Source organism: Perognathus longimembris, chromosome 12, assembly GCF_023159225.1.
Source record: "Perognathus longimembris pacificus isolate PPM17 chromosome 12, ASM2315922v1, whole genome shotgun sequence".
In the NCBI taxonomy this organism is placed as follows: domain Eukaryota; kingdom Metazoa; phylum Chordata; class Mammalia; order Rodentia; family Heteromyidae; genus Perognathus; species Perognathus longimembris.
The window spans coordinates 66432222-66447824 of NC_063172.1; the positions used below are offsets into that span (position 1 = coordinate 66432222).

General features: G+C 44.5%; 1 protein-coding gene across 1 annotated transcript in view; it reads right to left on the minus strand.

Annotated features, from left to right (window-relative positions):
* Positions 1–15603, minus strand: part of Arfgef1 (ADP ribosylation factor guanine nucleotide exchange factor 1) — a 106006-nt gene that overhangs the window by 4100 nt on the left and 86303 nt on the right. Inside the window, exons 34-37 of the mRNA XM_048358702.1 lie at positions 8749–8881; positions 4165–4304; positions 3084–3252; positions 1654–1792 (exon numbers count right to left, since the gene is read on the minus strand). Coding sequence (XP_048214659.1) covers positions 1654–1792; positions 3084–3252; positions 4165–4304; positions 8749–8881 — 581 coding nt within the window. The remainder of the gene's footprint in view (positions 1–1653; positions 1793–3083; positions 3253–4164; positions 4305–8748; positions 8882–15603) is intronic.

The window sequence follows — 15603 nt, forward strand, 5'->3', positions numbered from 1 at the left end:
CCAGAGACACAGCGCCAGGTGGAAATGCGCGGACCGTGAGACGGTCCACAAAGACAGAACTCCACAAGTAACTCAAGAGAGCAGTGCTGAAATGCCCCGAGAAGTGGAAGAGGGCACGGGGTGGAGGCCCGCGGGTCACCCCGCCATCCACGCCGCTGAAGCCAGCTGTGCAGGCAAATCCAAGACACTGCATCGCTAGCCAACCAGCAAAATGGCGAGCGGAGGTGGGCGGAAGGCAGGGCTCCAGCGTCCACACGGGGGGAGAAGGAAACACAGGATGAAAACACAGCTTACGACCTGGCGGACACAGCAAAGGCCCAATAAGAGAAGTTCAGAGCTGTGAGCACTGACCTCAACCATACAGTCTAGACATCCAGAGGCAGCAGACCTACCAACTATGAACTGAAAAGATATAAACCAGTTCAGCAGATCTGAACAATGAGACAACAATGAGAACGAAAATGTCTCAACGAAAAAGAGTCCAGAATCAGGTGGATTCACTACGGAATTTTATGTGATCTCAAGGGAAGAAATAACACCAATACGCCACAAATTTCTCCATGAAACAGAAAGAGGAGCAAACTAAGGACACAATAATAAAAATAAAATATTGCCCAATAAATTCAACAAATTCAAAACAAATTCAAAAGATCATATACACTAGGTATGGAAAGATAGCTCAAAACATCTAAGCCAGTAAACAATACACAGAATCAGGAACAAAAATCACACAATTATCTCAATACAGAGAGGATTCTGACAAAATTCAACATCCTTTCAGACCAAAAGCTCTACAAAAAAAAGATATAAGAAACACATACTAGCACAAAAAAGGATGTGTATGATAAATCAGTAGCCCCATCTTATTAAAGAGGGAAGAACCAAAATTTCTCCTAAAGTCAGGAATGAGACAAGAGTGCCTACTTTCGATCTTATTCACTATAGTATTGGAATTTCTCAGTAATAGAAATAAAAGATTCAAATGGGGAAGGAAGAAGTCAAATTATCCTTATTTGCAGATAATATTTTATCCTTCAAAGATTATGTGTGTATGTGCATTATGTTACATACATATACACATGAAGATCGCACAATGACATCACCCAACGCTGAGAAAGGGGGCAGAGGGGCTCAAAGGATAGAAGAGGAGTGAATTTGCTTAAAGTTCCTTTTATGCAGCTACACAATTAGTCCAATAAAACTGTCTTGTGCTACGAATGGGTGTTAGTAAGAGAGGGGAGCTGGGTGTAAGGCTGGCTCCGTGGGGAGGGCCGGGGATCTGAGGACTGAGGCTTGAAGACCGTCTGGCTGGGCAGGAAGCCCCGGAGACCAAACTACCAGAACAGCTCCACATGGAGCTGGGGCAAAAAAGCTCAGGGACAGCACCCAGACCATGACTTCAAGTCCCAGGACCAACATACCCACCGGCACATGCTCGTGAGCACACACACGCACGCTCGCACACACACACACACACAAAACAAGAGGGGAAGCATATCTATCTCTAGTACTACTGAGTTAATCTTCATAATTGGTCTGTGACACAGGAACTCCCGGGACGCACGGCGCGGCTGCCTGTGTGGTGAGGCCACTCCTGGCCCTTCCCGCCCTGTGCCCGTCACCGGGTGGAAAGCAGACCGCATCAAGTCTTACTTTAAGAGCCTTTGCTGGACCTCATCCCAGGCGCTGGCCCGGCTTTCATCCATGTACATCCGGAAGAGAATGCGCAGCCCGCAGGCAAGGCTGCTGGTCTCCTGCTTCAGAAGGTTCGGCTTGGACTTGCCTTTGAAGCCTGCGGAGGAGAGGTTGCTGGCGTGAGACAGGAGGCATTTTACACGAAGGGCAAACAGCGTGGGGGGAGGCACCTGCTGGAGGCGCCTGCAGGCTACGGCTGTTGACAAAGCAGAGCAGTCCGGCCCCACGCAGCCTGGCCCTTACAGATATCTACTGCGACTGAAAGCGTCCTGCAGTCTGGGAGAACAGAACCCCTTCAACGCACGACCCCTGCAGCCTGTCCGCAGCGGGGCTCTGGGAGAAATGGCGGGAGGCAGGGAGCACTGGAAAGCCAGCGAGGCGAAGGAAGCAGGGATAAACACGAGGAACCGACACCCCCACAGAGAACAGCCCGGGCAGATGATGCCAATGAGTTGGAGGGAGAAAACAACTATCACCTGTTCTTTCTAGAAGTTCAGACTCTAGTGTGAAGAGGATGAGAAAAGCTACACTATGCTGAATAAAATCAGGAACTGTAAAGCGCCCGGCATCTGACATGGAAATGGATGCTCCCGTCAGCTTTCTGCTTTGTTTTTCTGCTGCCCCTAATTCTCCCAGCACTTTTTACCTAACAGGCACTGGACCACGATTTGTAAATGAAGAATTAACAACGTCACAGTAATTTAGAGGAGCTTTAGCCTTGGGGGGTGGGGGGGTGCAAAGTCCTCCTCCCCTGTTTGTCTCACTGGGCCCTGGCCTTAGTTTTGGTTTTTTTTTCTCTTGAGGCTGGTCTCAGACATCCATTTTCCTACCTATGATTTCCTTAGCTGTGACTGTAGGTATACAAAGTTGCCCGCGATCCTCATCTTCCAGGTGGCTGGGACTGCAAGCCTGTGCTACCACATGTGACAGTTAGAAGGCTCTTCACTGACACTGGATCATTTGCTTTAGGACACCTCCCTACTGCAATCCATTCACTTGTATTCTGAGGTATGGTTACTGCCAACCAAATCAAAGTCCTATTGCCAGACGCCACATACAGAATCTCCACAGGGATTTCTCCTTATAAAAGGACAGTTCTAGCATACTAGTGAAGAGGAATGTACAGCCCGGGTAAACAAGATCAAAGTGCAAGTGGCCAATGAGACAATTAATTACCAGGTAAACCACAAGAGGGAGAAAGAAATCCACCTGTGCTGTTGTCTGGCTTACTGCTGGCCAGAAAAAAACCTGGTTGTTAGATTATCATTATTATGACTACCAGACTTCAAGTTCAGAGACAATGAATTAGGACAGAAGTCCGTATCTGAAGAGCAACCCCGCCTCCCAGTAAGTGTACAACGAATATAACGCCACAGCATCTCACTCACCTGCCTTCCACAGGGCGGTCCTCTGTTCATTGTTAGAGTTAAATGCCTTTGCAAATCGATGTGACTCTAATAAGCAGTCGAGAAGCTTAAAAAGTTGTTGTGATGTCAAAAAGCGGTACATTCCTTGGTCTTGAGTATCAACTCGTACATCGAAGTCCACTGCATCTCTCTTTGGAAGACAAACCACCAAAGCACAGATATTTCACCATCATTTTAATAAGTGTGGAACTTGATGCTCTTAAAACCCACTTTCACAGGTGAGCCGCAGCACGGCAGTGCGTTCTGCTCGGCAGAGCAGGAGAGCTGCTTTCTGGTCCGCATCTTGGTTTCCAGTGCCTCAAGGCCTCTCCTGGAACCCCACCCTGGGGCCCTCGGCGCTGCCCTCCCCTCCGCAACCACGGTCTCTGCACCATGATGCAAAGTGTTCTGTTCTGGCACTCAAATTCTGTCTACTCCACACCCGTCTGGAGAGAACCGGCAGGCCGAGTGGACGGCGGATGGCTTCGCCTTAGGCCGCACGGCCCCGGCCTGTTTCTCAACAGCTAACCACGCGCTCACTTCCCACGCTGCTTCTCAACTCACATGGTCGGGGCTCCTCTTCCCACCTCCAGGAGAAGCACGAGTGGGGAGAAGAAATCTCCCCTGAGCCCCTCAACCCAAGGGCACCTTCCGAGATAGCACGCTCTCGGCCCTCCGCCTCTCCCACGAGTGGGCCGTGGGGCGGAGACCCCGGGACGTCCGCCCTTGTGAGGTGCCCTCACCAGGAGCCCCAGCAGGCTCTGGGGAGCGCTCTGCAGGGGGAGCCTCCGCCCCACTTCCCTGGGCCCGGTCCCCAGCTCCTCTCCTCCCCCATCCCTTGCCAGTCTGCCTGGCGTCAGAGGCGGCGAGGCTAGGAGGGGGGGTGCTACGTGGCGCCCCACGGCCCCAACACCTTCTCCTTAGAGCGCCTCAGGTTCCCAGGGCCCCCCCTTCCGGCCTCGGGGTCCACACGGAACCCCGGCCGCGACGTCCCTGCTGCCAGCTGCCCACCCTCCCGCCCCAGCAGAAAGCCCCGGGACAGCGCCCGCCCGCGCCCCCTCACCTGCGCTGCAGCTAAGTTTTCTGCATCTTCCTTCTTACTTGTGGCTGGGAAGAACACGATGTTGTCAATGGTCTGGATGAGTTCCAGCTGCACAACACATTTAATCAACAGGGCAGCAAACAATTTTTGTTCTGGAAATTCTGTGAGGAAACCCCCCAATGCACATGCAAACAAAATATTATTTTGAATCCTTTATAACGCTATGGCATTACAACGTTAAGGACACATCAACATGTACAAAGACAACCTGCACTACCATAATGAGGACACCCTGCTTTGCACACAGGCATTATTTGCTAAAAGCGTCATGAAATCAACATTGAGAAGCATTTTGGGGTCTTTTTTTGTGTGCCAGTCCTGGGGCTTGAACCCAGGGCCTGAGCACGGTCCCGGAACTTTCAGGCTCAAGGCCAGTGCTCTACCACTTGAGCCACAGCTCCACTTCCTGGAGATGAACTGGAGGTTAACAGTCTCATGGGCCTTCCTGCCTGGGCTGGCTTTCAACTACAATCCTCAGATCTCAGCCTCCTGAGTAGCTAGGATGACAGGAATGAGCCACCGGCATCCAGATGGAAAAGCCCATGTTTAAATAAATACAAAATCATACATGATTTAGAATAGGGAATACATTCAAATTTAGTCATGCTCCCAATTTTAAAATGATTTAGGTTATTGAAATTAATTCAAGCAATGAATGAAACCCTGAAACTTAAATAGCATTCACTGCAGACTCAAGTCTGACCCTTGAAAGTAAATAAAAACCCGTGCTAAAAGACAATAATAAGAGCTAAATCTACACTATAGGAAGTGGGACAGCAGGAATTCTGACCAAATCATACAATATAGTGTTTTAGGCGTAGGACATGGGCTGTAGCTAAAATTACCTCTTATTTCAAATGGACTCATCCACAAAGAAGTTATAATATATGCTGATTACATTTTGTATTTCTATAAAATCAGCCAAGTAACAATGTGCCTCAAGCGCTCCTCTCCATGCGTCTACCTTCTCCACAGGTGCAACACGGCTATGTTCTCTACTCTGAGTAAGTTGGCTAACAAGGCCATTCTGAGAACCCCCCAACAGCCTGTCAAGTCAACTTCCAAGGCAAATGCTTTCTGGGACCAGGCGGTTAGCGCTGTGCAAACACTGGGTTAGAGAGGAAGACCGAGCGCAATTAGCAGAGCTGGCCCGTGACTCCAGAGCGGCGGAAGGGAGCGGCCGGCGGCAAGGCCACCCCGGGGCTCTCCGGAGCAGCTTTGCCAGGGCAGGTGCCCGCCCGCCCGCCCAACAAGCCGCCTGCTAAATCAGGCTTGGGGAAATGGGTCCAACAGTGGACAACTTAAAATGTACAGGCTCTTTCTACTATAGTAAAGCATTTTATTACAAATTCCCACATCTATACCAGTTTGAAAAAATTAAATTTATTCTTACTGAGGCATTTATAAAGGCTTCCTTTCCAGATCTTTTCTAGGAATGTTGTTCTATTTAACATGGCTGTTCTTACTACTAGATCTCAGGTTAAAAACAAAATGCGGGGCTGGGGATATAGCCTAGTGGCAAGAGTGCCTGCCTCGGATACACGAGGCCCTAGGTTCGATTCCCCAGCACCACATATACAGAAAACGGCCAGAAGCGGCGCTGTGGCTCAAGTGGCAGAGTGCTAGCCTTGAGCGGGAAGAAGCCAGGGACAGTGCTCAGGCCCTGAGTCCAAGGCCCAGGACTGGCCAAAACAAAACAAAACAAAACAAAAAAAACAAAATGCAACAAGGAAAAGGTGTGTCTTCCTCAAGGGATTCCTTCCTTCACTGTCCTTTACTGCAGACCCAGCAACCTGGAACAGCAGCTCACCCTCCTCTGAGTCATTAAGAACACCTCAGTGGCTGGGAAAGATACGCCTGCTCCTGATCTAAGCACCTGACTCCAGAGGGGGCTGAGGGGTGGGTAGAGATCTCAGGAGACACATTCTCATCCGTTGTGAGCTACCTGTGGATGCCAAAAGAGCTCTTAGTTTAGCGAAGACTAGCTGGGGCAGTGGTTCTTTATGACTTATAGTCGGGTAGAGTACTCAGCTGGTTGTCAGTCCTTGGGTGGCAATCGGATGGCAAAGGCACATGCCCTTCCCGCCAATGGGCTCAGGAAACCGGTGGCCACTTGTGCTTCCTCCAGAAGCAGGCTCAGAAAGAAGCTTCCTGGGAGCCCTCCTGGGGAGTGAGGGGGCCACGTCTGGGCGCCGGGGCCGGGGTGGGAGCACAACAGTGCCTCGCTCCTGGCGAGCAAGGGCAGACTCCTCATGCAGGACACTCGAGTCACACAGAGCTAAGCACGCACAGGTTCAGGCCTGGGGCCAAAGGAGACTTAAAAAGCCAGTCGTCCCGCGGTCCTGTCAGCACTGATGAGCACCGACTAGGGCTGCAGGGCTCCATCAGGAGCCGTTCTGTCCTCAAGAGAACAAGAATGACAAGTGGAAATGGGCCACTCACCACCACCTAGCTCCCTTTAAGGTGTTAGCAAGGAACAGGGACTGAAAGCCAAAGGTGCTTTTAAGAAGGATAACAGAGCCTCTCTTCTCTCAAGAAGAACAATAAGCACCCAGGGTTAATAAATTCTCTGAAAAAAATTAAATCAAAATGGATCAATGACCTAAACATAAGAGCTGAAAGAAGAAAACTCTTAGAAGACAACATTGGAGAAAACCTTCATGACCTTGAATCTGGGGTTGGCTAATTATGACACTGAAATAAAAATAAAACCAAGAAAGTAAACAGACAAAAAACCATATAAGTTAGACCTTGTCGAAATAAAAACTTTTGTACATTAGAGGACATTATTAAGAGACTGAAAAGACACCCTACAGAATGAGAAGAGAAATGCTTATGAATAATACGTCTGATAAAGTTCTTCTATCTGGAGTGCATAATTCAACAACAACAAAAAAAGAGGAAAATAGAGATTTCTCTAAAAAAAAGAAAGAGATACAAATAAATTTAAGAAGCGAATGAGAAGATGGCTTAGTGATAACAACCACTAATTATGGAAATGCAAATCAAAAGCACAATGAGGTATGATTCTGTATCTACTAGGTTAGGTATTCACCTTTTAAAAAAGGAATGTGTTAGCAAAGATGTAGAAAAACGAGGACTTGCCAGAAAGAGTATAAAATGGTGCAATCACCTAAAAATGGTTCCTCAAAGTTAAACAGAATTACTACATGACCCGGCAATTCCACACCTAGGTACATTTGGAGAAGATCTGAAAATAACTACTCGATCAACACTCCTATATGAATGTACACTGAGCACTATTTATGATAAGTAAAAGGTAGAACAAAATCAGTGTCTGTCAGCCTATATAAATGGACAAATAGGGTATATACATACTTAAAATGGATTATTATTTAGTAATAAGGAATTAAGTACCCATGCATGCTATAATGAACCTTAAAAAACACGTTAAGTGAAAAAAGCCAGACACACAAGATCACAATTGGACTCCAAATTATATCAAAAGCACAGAATAGCCTGTCCATAGACATAAAAGCAGAATGGTGCTTGGTAGGCGTTTGGGGGGGGGGGAGAGAATAGGAAATTATACAATGGTTATGGGCTTTCCCTTTGGGGATGATGAACTGTTCTGGAACTAGAATTGGCAGTTGTACAACATTCTGAATGTACTAAATGGCACTAAAGTGTTCATTTTCTTTTCTTTTCTTTTGCTGGCCGGGGCACTATCTCTGAGCTTCTCTGTGCTCAAGCCTAGACCTTCCACTTCAGCCACAGCGCCACTTCTGGCCTTTTCTGAGTAGTTTATTGAAGATAAGGGTCTCACAGACTTTTCTCCCTGAACTGGCTTTGAACCAGATCCTCAGATCTCAGTTTCCTGGGAAGCTAGGATTACAGACCTGAGCCACAGGTGCCAAGTGAGTTCTTCATTTTCAAGTAGTTACTGTTGTTACATAAATTTAATCTCAATTTTTAGAAAGTGTTTAGAACCATCGTGCTTTCTTCTAAAGAGGTAGAAGTCATTTTTAGGGTTTTCATTGGGCAAATGGAACCATTTAAGTTAAGAGCGAAGGGTTCTCCCTGCTTAGGGCAAAGGTGAATGGAGGACTACCATGGCTCCCTACCATATACCCCTCCCAGACAACACTGTGGCGAGGCTTGATCCTTCGTGCTTGGAGCTCATGCTTCTAGAAAGCAGGGGCCCCTTACTACGTCTTCTGGCAGGTGGGTATACGAGGGCATGCTTGGGTTAGACTTTAAAGACAGAAAACGGGCTGACATGTGGAAGGGATGAAGAAAGAAAACCCATGTACCCAACTCAAACATTAGCCATTGTGTGTGTGTGTGTGTGTGTGTGTGTGTGTGTGTGTGTGCGCGTGCTGATATTGCAAGTGCTAGTGGAGTTCTTGGGGAAAAACAAAAAAGAACCAACATCATCTGTCAGGCACTTCCAAGTCAGCATTGTGTAGGCACAGTACAGAACTGACTACACAATATATTGCTTCTTAATAACAAAAGTAAAATCAAAAGTGTTACCCATATCTACATTAAATAAACATGTTTTTATTTAAAGAAATAACTCACTTGCTGAAGATTTGATTTTGTTAACTTCTTCATTGACAGTAGAGACAGAAACCAATGGTGCTTGCTGTCTATTATCCATAGATCTTGGCTGAATAGAATCATGTATATCTACAGATTTCTGTGATATGGTATCCTAATAAAATAAAAAAATTCATTGTTAAGCATGTTGAGAGAATGCAAATATTTTTTTACTATCCTTTTAAAAAATACATTACTGCTGGGCACCAATGGCTCACACCTGTAATCCTAGCCACTCTGGAGGCTGAGATCTGAGGATCGTGGTTCAAAACCAGCCCAGGTGGGAAAGTCTGTGAGACTCTTATCTCTAATTAACCAGCAGAAACCTGGAAGTGGTGCTGTGGCTCAAGTGGTACAGTGCTAGCCTTGAGCTGAAGAGCTCAGGGACAGTGCTCAGGCCCTGAGTTCAAGCCCCACAACCACCACCACCAAGAAAAATATATTACTTCAAAAATGACATCACATATGTGATCATCTACATAAAAAATTAAGTTTTCCAACCATACATAAAAGCTATCTTTAAGAGAAATGCTTCTTTTCTGCCCCTCACTTGGCTCAGGCCAAATATTACCAAGAATAATGGATAAAATGCTCAGCTGCCATACAGATAAAAAACGAATCGGCAATGCTCATAAGCATTCACGAAAGCTACAGAGAACACACATTCGTTGGGGGAGAGGAGGATTCCCACAGCAATGTATAGGCTGGGCTCAGTGAAGTTTTACAAAGGTAATCTAGGAAAGGATCTTCTGTCACTCAAACTAGGAGCCAGAAAGGTCAGTGTGCAAAGAGATCAGTGAGGAGTGTGGTGTCCTGAAGAAACGTGGGCAATGGAGTTCAACAGCGCCAACATTATTAACACCAAAGCCCTGGGAAATAATTAACCCTCCTGAACTAAGGTCTTCTTATCGCAAAACAGACATGACTCTCCCTGTCAGTTATTCTGAGTCCAGCCTGAAGCAGCCTTTTCTTGATTTGTGAAAAAGAGGAGGGCCTATGTTCCCAGAAATAGTCCCAATTGACATATTTTAATTGGGCTTAAAATACCATAATTTAGGATATCTCATTTCCAGTTCTGAATAAAATGAGGTAACACATACCAAGCTCCTGGAAGGATCAAATGTGAAAACATTTTTAAACAGTAAAGTACTGTACAAATCATTATATAATGATAGTTTCCTAAGAGGAAAGTAAGCCAAAGACCTGTCATGTAAAATATGGAGTGAAAAGTGTATGGATCCACTAGAGTTATTTGACCAAAATGGCTTCAAATATATTTTTGAATTAAAAAAAAAAACCCACAGTTCTACTGTGGGTGGATGGATGTCAGTGGGTCTCACCTGTAATCCTAGCACTCAGAAAGCTGAGCTCTAAGGATCACGGTTTGAAGCCAGCTCGAAGGAAAACTCATTTCCAATTAACCACCAAAAAGCAAGAAATGGAGCTGTGGCTCAAAATGGTAGAGAACCAGACTTGAGAGAAAAAGCTAAAAGACAGTGACCAGACCCAGAGTTCAAGCCCTAAGTACTGGCACACACAAAACAGAACAGATCTGCATCAGAAGTAGTGTTTGTACAGATATGCAGTGCAAAAGAAGGAACTCATATAAGAGAAATATCGATGGACTGGTATAGAGATCATTCCTAGATATTCCAAACACAAGAGTCTACAAAAAAGATTCTAAGTTTTTTAAAAAACACTATATATAACACGAAATATACATAACAGCACAGAAAAAACAAGGTCTATGGAAGGATGTACACATAGTTATTAATTACTAGAGTTGGGGGTGGGTGTAGGGTAGAACAGAGAGAAACATACTTTTTTAGTCCACATTCAAGTATGTGTGAGTGTCCTTCAGTGTATACCAACTACTCAGCTCAGATGGACAATGAAAAAAATACCACAATTTACCGGCAAGATCTCAGTAGTACAGAGAAGAGACAACGAAAACTAAGTGAAAGGTCAGGTAGTTATCAGAAGTGGTAGGAACAAGTTCAAGTGTAAGAGAACAGAAGGGGAGACAAGGCTGCAGCCTAAGAGGACTCTGAGCAGGCCTCCGGGGTCTCCGTGCTCATCACTCTGGATCCGGGACCAGATGGAGAGGTGGGACCAGCTCTACATGCGTAACTTGATGCCATCTTTACCAGGAGCCTCGACTCACAGAAGGCTAGTCACACACAGGACTTCATGTGGGCAGAGAGTAAAGCTCTTCTACCAGCACCCCAGACACTGGAAAGGCACAGGAGCGCAGCGCAGGGCCTGCTCGTGGCGTGGTGGGGGGCTCGGGTACAAGGGCACTTGAGGTTAGTCCCAGAGCACTACGGTCTTCCTAGGCCAGATGCCACAGTTCTTAGGACGGTGTATGTCTATGGAATTTACTTTAGCCATAAGCAGTTGTAATAACTAGAATATGTCTATGATAGTCTGAGCCGGGGATCACAATAGCCCCTTAGCTAAGTGCATAGGACCATACAGAATGAAGTGTATCAAAATGAACTCCAAGAATTGGCAACAAGAGGTTCTTATTAAGCTCTGTATTTCTGTTTTAGTTTTCTGTACCCTTTGTCTGGTGTATAAGTTTATCTAATCTGTATAAGAAAAAGGGAATCACAGACACAGCAGGACAAAGGATGAACGAATGCAACAATGATACTCACTAGTCAGCATGTTGGAAATGAACTTTAAAACTTGAGCAAGAGGAGAGCGGGGAGAGGTAATCGGGAGATAATAGGGGAGGAGGAAACAGTGTTTAAAAAGAAATGTAGGAAGTGGCACCATGGCTCAAAGTGGTAGAGCACGAGAGCTGAAGAGCTCAGGGACAGTGCCCAGGCCCAGAGTTCAAGCCCCACAACCGACTAAAGAAATAAAAGGAAATGTGCTCATTACCTTACTTATGTAACTGTTACCCCTCTGTCATCACCTTAACAATAAAGATTAAAATAAAATTACTTCAACATTCCAAAGTTAAAAAAAAAAAGTTAAAAGGAGTGGGGAACAAACCAAGTTCAGTGGGCACTACTTTAGCTTCCTAGTTTTAAAACTCAAGGGCCTCAATGAGTAAACAGTACAAATTTGGAAAAGGCCTATAGATTAGGTAAAGGTAAAAGGCTCAAAGAGTTCTGAGAAATGCCTTGAAGATATTTGTAGGTAGAAATACAGACATTAAATACAGTTCTGGTGAGGATTTGGAAGGAAGAGAAATATTTGGTAGGGATAGCTTCTACTTAGGGAGTGATGATTAAGAAAAGGAACATGAAAGGAATATGAATGTCCCATGCACTTCTGATGAAAATCAAAATCAAAGAAACATATTAGACCTAATATATAATATGCAAAAGAACATTCAGAGTCACACATACACTAAAGTATGCTATATGCAGGGAAGGATTCCAGTGTTGTAACTCCTTTAAATAACAGTCCAACAAAATGAATAGGAGGAAAGTGGACTTTGAGGTGTCAGGTGAAAGGGAAAGGTACAGACAAATGCGGAAGAAGAATGGGAGAATGCAATCCTAACAATGTTAAGAAGTAGCCTGATTTCTCCTTGTTGCTTATAGTAAAATGCAATAAGAGATAGGGGAAACAAAAAATTGTTAAGCAAAAAGAAACCAGCACTTACGTGCTATACCTAGTCTAGGCAGATTGTAAATGATATTAAAATTGGGAAATTCAATGTTAGGAAAACATGCTTGGGAGAGAAGGCTGGACCAGTGATACAGATGGAAAGTTTGTGGTGAAAGGTTAAGTGTGTGACTGAGTTAGCCATCTCGGTAGAAGCGACACAAAATCACAGGGGAAAGACACATTGATAATCCTTGTTTAAAGACACAGATCCTCTAACATATACATGTGACCCACGAGGATTTTGAGAAGCATATTTTGGCAGAAATAAAACCAGCCAAGACTGAGACCAAAACTGGATGAAATAAAGAATGACGTCAGGCTTCTAGGATTTTAACAAGCAGGAAATGGGATGACAGAACCAGTTGGCTGTCAACATGTTCTAATGGAAAGAAAAAGGAGAATTAGTTTAGAGCTGAAAGTCAGGGAGAAGCATCAAGCAACAGTGCATTATTTTCAGGCCTCGAAACTTAATGGAGTTTGCCCTGCTGAGTTCTGAATTTACTGAAGACTGGTCACTTTTATTTTTCCCAATTTCTCTCTTTTGGGGTAAAAATGTCTGCAGCCTATGCTATCCTGTCATTATATTTTGGCAGGTGATTGTTTTTCTAGGTTTTCATATCCACAGAGGGACATGAATTTCACCCCCAAATAGGCCGTCCCCAACTTTTTATCCATTCTTAATCTAGAGGACTAAAATCATGAGACTAGTATTTTTGATGACACTTAGAATGAGTTGATCTTGTAATAAATTGAGAGACTTATCTTTGAGGGGGACGGTCTACGATGCGATGAATACTTTTTCTTTTGCCCATGGAAATAATCAGGAGCAGCCCAGAATGTAGATTATAATAGATCTAATAGTGGTCTTGAAAAGATCTAAGTCTAAATGTGTGGTCCCTGTGAATGCAAGTTACGCTCTGCAGACACAATGTAAAGACCTTGAGCTCACCCTGGCTTTAGAGTTTTACCCTAAGTAACGCATGTTCTCATGGAAGTGCAGCGAGGACACCCTGACGCGCATGCAGAGGGAAGACCGTGCCTAGACACTGGCAGACGTGAAAAGTAATGCATACAAGCCCAGGGGCTCCAAGGCTGGCAGCAGCCATCAGGTGCTAGCACAGGCCAAGGCATTTCCTTGAGGCTCTCAGGGGTAAGGTGGGAGCCTTGCTGAGGCCTTGACTTGGAACTTCTGACCTTTAGAACTTAAGTCACCAAGTTTGGGGGAACCTGCCATGCAGCTGTAGGAAGCCACTACAGATGAGAAGTCTTAGCAGGTTAACACAACTTTTCTATAAGGTGAAATTATAGTAAAAGTTTAAATAAAATAGGATCAACTAATACTTTCAGATTGGTATGAAAATTACACTGTTATCTGAACCTGCCAATAATAATATTCAAATCATTTTACCCTATGTTTTATATCAAAACTCACCTCGCCACATGACTTAACTTATAGAATTATATGTTAAATTATAGAATGTAGGTATCTGTGAAATTTATCACCTAGAAATTTAACCTGAAAATTCCAGATAGCAAATTGATGGCATTTTTGTAGAAGAGTTGAGCTTACTGAGACACTTTGAATAAATACATGTCTCTGTCCTTTCCAAAATCCATGTGGCACTATTACTGGCATCAAGACAAACATAAGCAAAAACAACACCTTCCAACACCTTAATAATTTTTTTCTTTAATGTCAAAGTGAAACACAGAGGGGTTACACTTTCATACATAAGGCAGTGAGTACAATATTGTAAAAATGTCCCTATTGCCAAAAATGACATACAAATTCAACGCAATCCTCATGAAAATCCCAATGGCGTTCTTTACTGAAATAGAGAAAACAATCCAAAAATTCATATGGAACAACAAAAGACCTAGAATAGCCAAAGCAATTCTAGGCAAAAGAAGCAATGCTGGCGGTATCACAAAACCAGATTTCAAGCTCTACTGTAGAGACATCATAACAAAAACAGCTTGCCACTGGCACAAAAATAGACCCAAAGATCCATAGAATATATTAGAGGACCCAGAAATAAAACCTTATACTTAAGAGTCAGCTGATTTTCGACAAAGGAGCCAAAGACATACAGTGGAAAAAAACAGCCTCTTCAACTATTGATTCTGGGAGTACAGGGAAGCCACGTGCAGAAAACTAAAAGTGGATCCCAGCCTGTCACCATGCACTAAGAGCAACTCAAAATGGACTAAAGACCTCAACATCAGACCCGAAACTCTGAAACTACTGCAAGACAGAGTAGGAGAGACACTAGAACTTATAGGCACAGGCAGGAACTTGTTGAACAGAGTCCCAGGGGCACAACAGATTAGGGGAGAGACTCCACAAATGGGGACTACTGCAAAATAAAAAGTTTCTGTACAGCTTATGACATAGCTACTAAGCTAGAAAGACAGCCAACCAATTAGGAAAAGATATTTACCAGCAATACATCAGATAAAGGCCTAATATCCACCATATACAGGGAGCTCAAGAAACTAATCTCTCCCAAATCTAATAAACCAATCACTAAATGGGCAAAGGAGCTAAAGAGAGACTTCACAGAAGAAGAAGTAAAAATGGCAAACAAACACACGAGGAAATGTTCAGCATCCCTGGATGCAATAAAGGAAATGCAAATAAAAACAACCCTGAGATACCACCTTACCCCAGTCAGACTGGCCTATGTTTTGAATTCAGACAACAATAAATGCTGGTGGGGATGCGGAGAAAGAAGAACTCTGCTGCACTGCTGGTGGGAATGCAAACTAATACAACTACTCTGGAAAGCAGTCTGGAGGTTCCTCAAAGAACTAAGCGTAGACATACACTGTGACCGAGCCATTGCTAGGCATCTGCCCTGAGCAGCAGGAGCCAGGACATGACCAGGACATGACACCCGCACCTCCATGTTCACTGCTGCACTGTACACAAGAGCCAAGACATGGAAACCACCAAGATGCCCCACTACAGATGAAGAGATTAAAAAATGTGGTACCTGCACACAAGGAAACTTTTCACAACAGCCATTAGAAAAGACAAAATAATGGCATTCACAGAGAAAGGGATGTAACTAGAACAAAAACCTGTTGAGTGAGATAAGTCAAGATCAGAGAGACAAATGGCACATGGTCTCCCTGATATGCAGATGTTAGGCTTAAAAGGCAAAGTAAACAAGACTCAAGATACCCATACACAGTGAGACCAAAAAG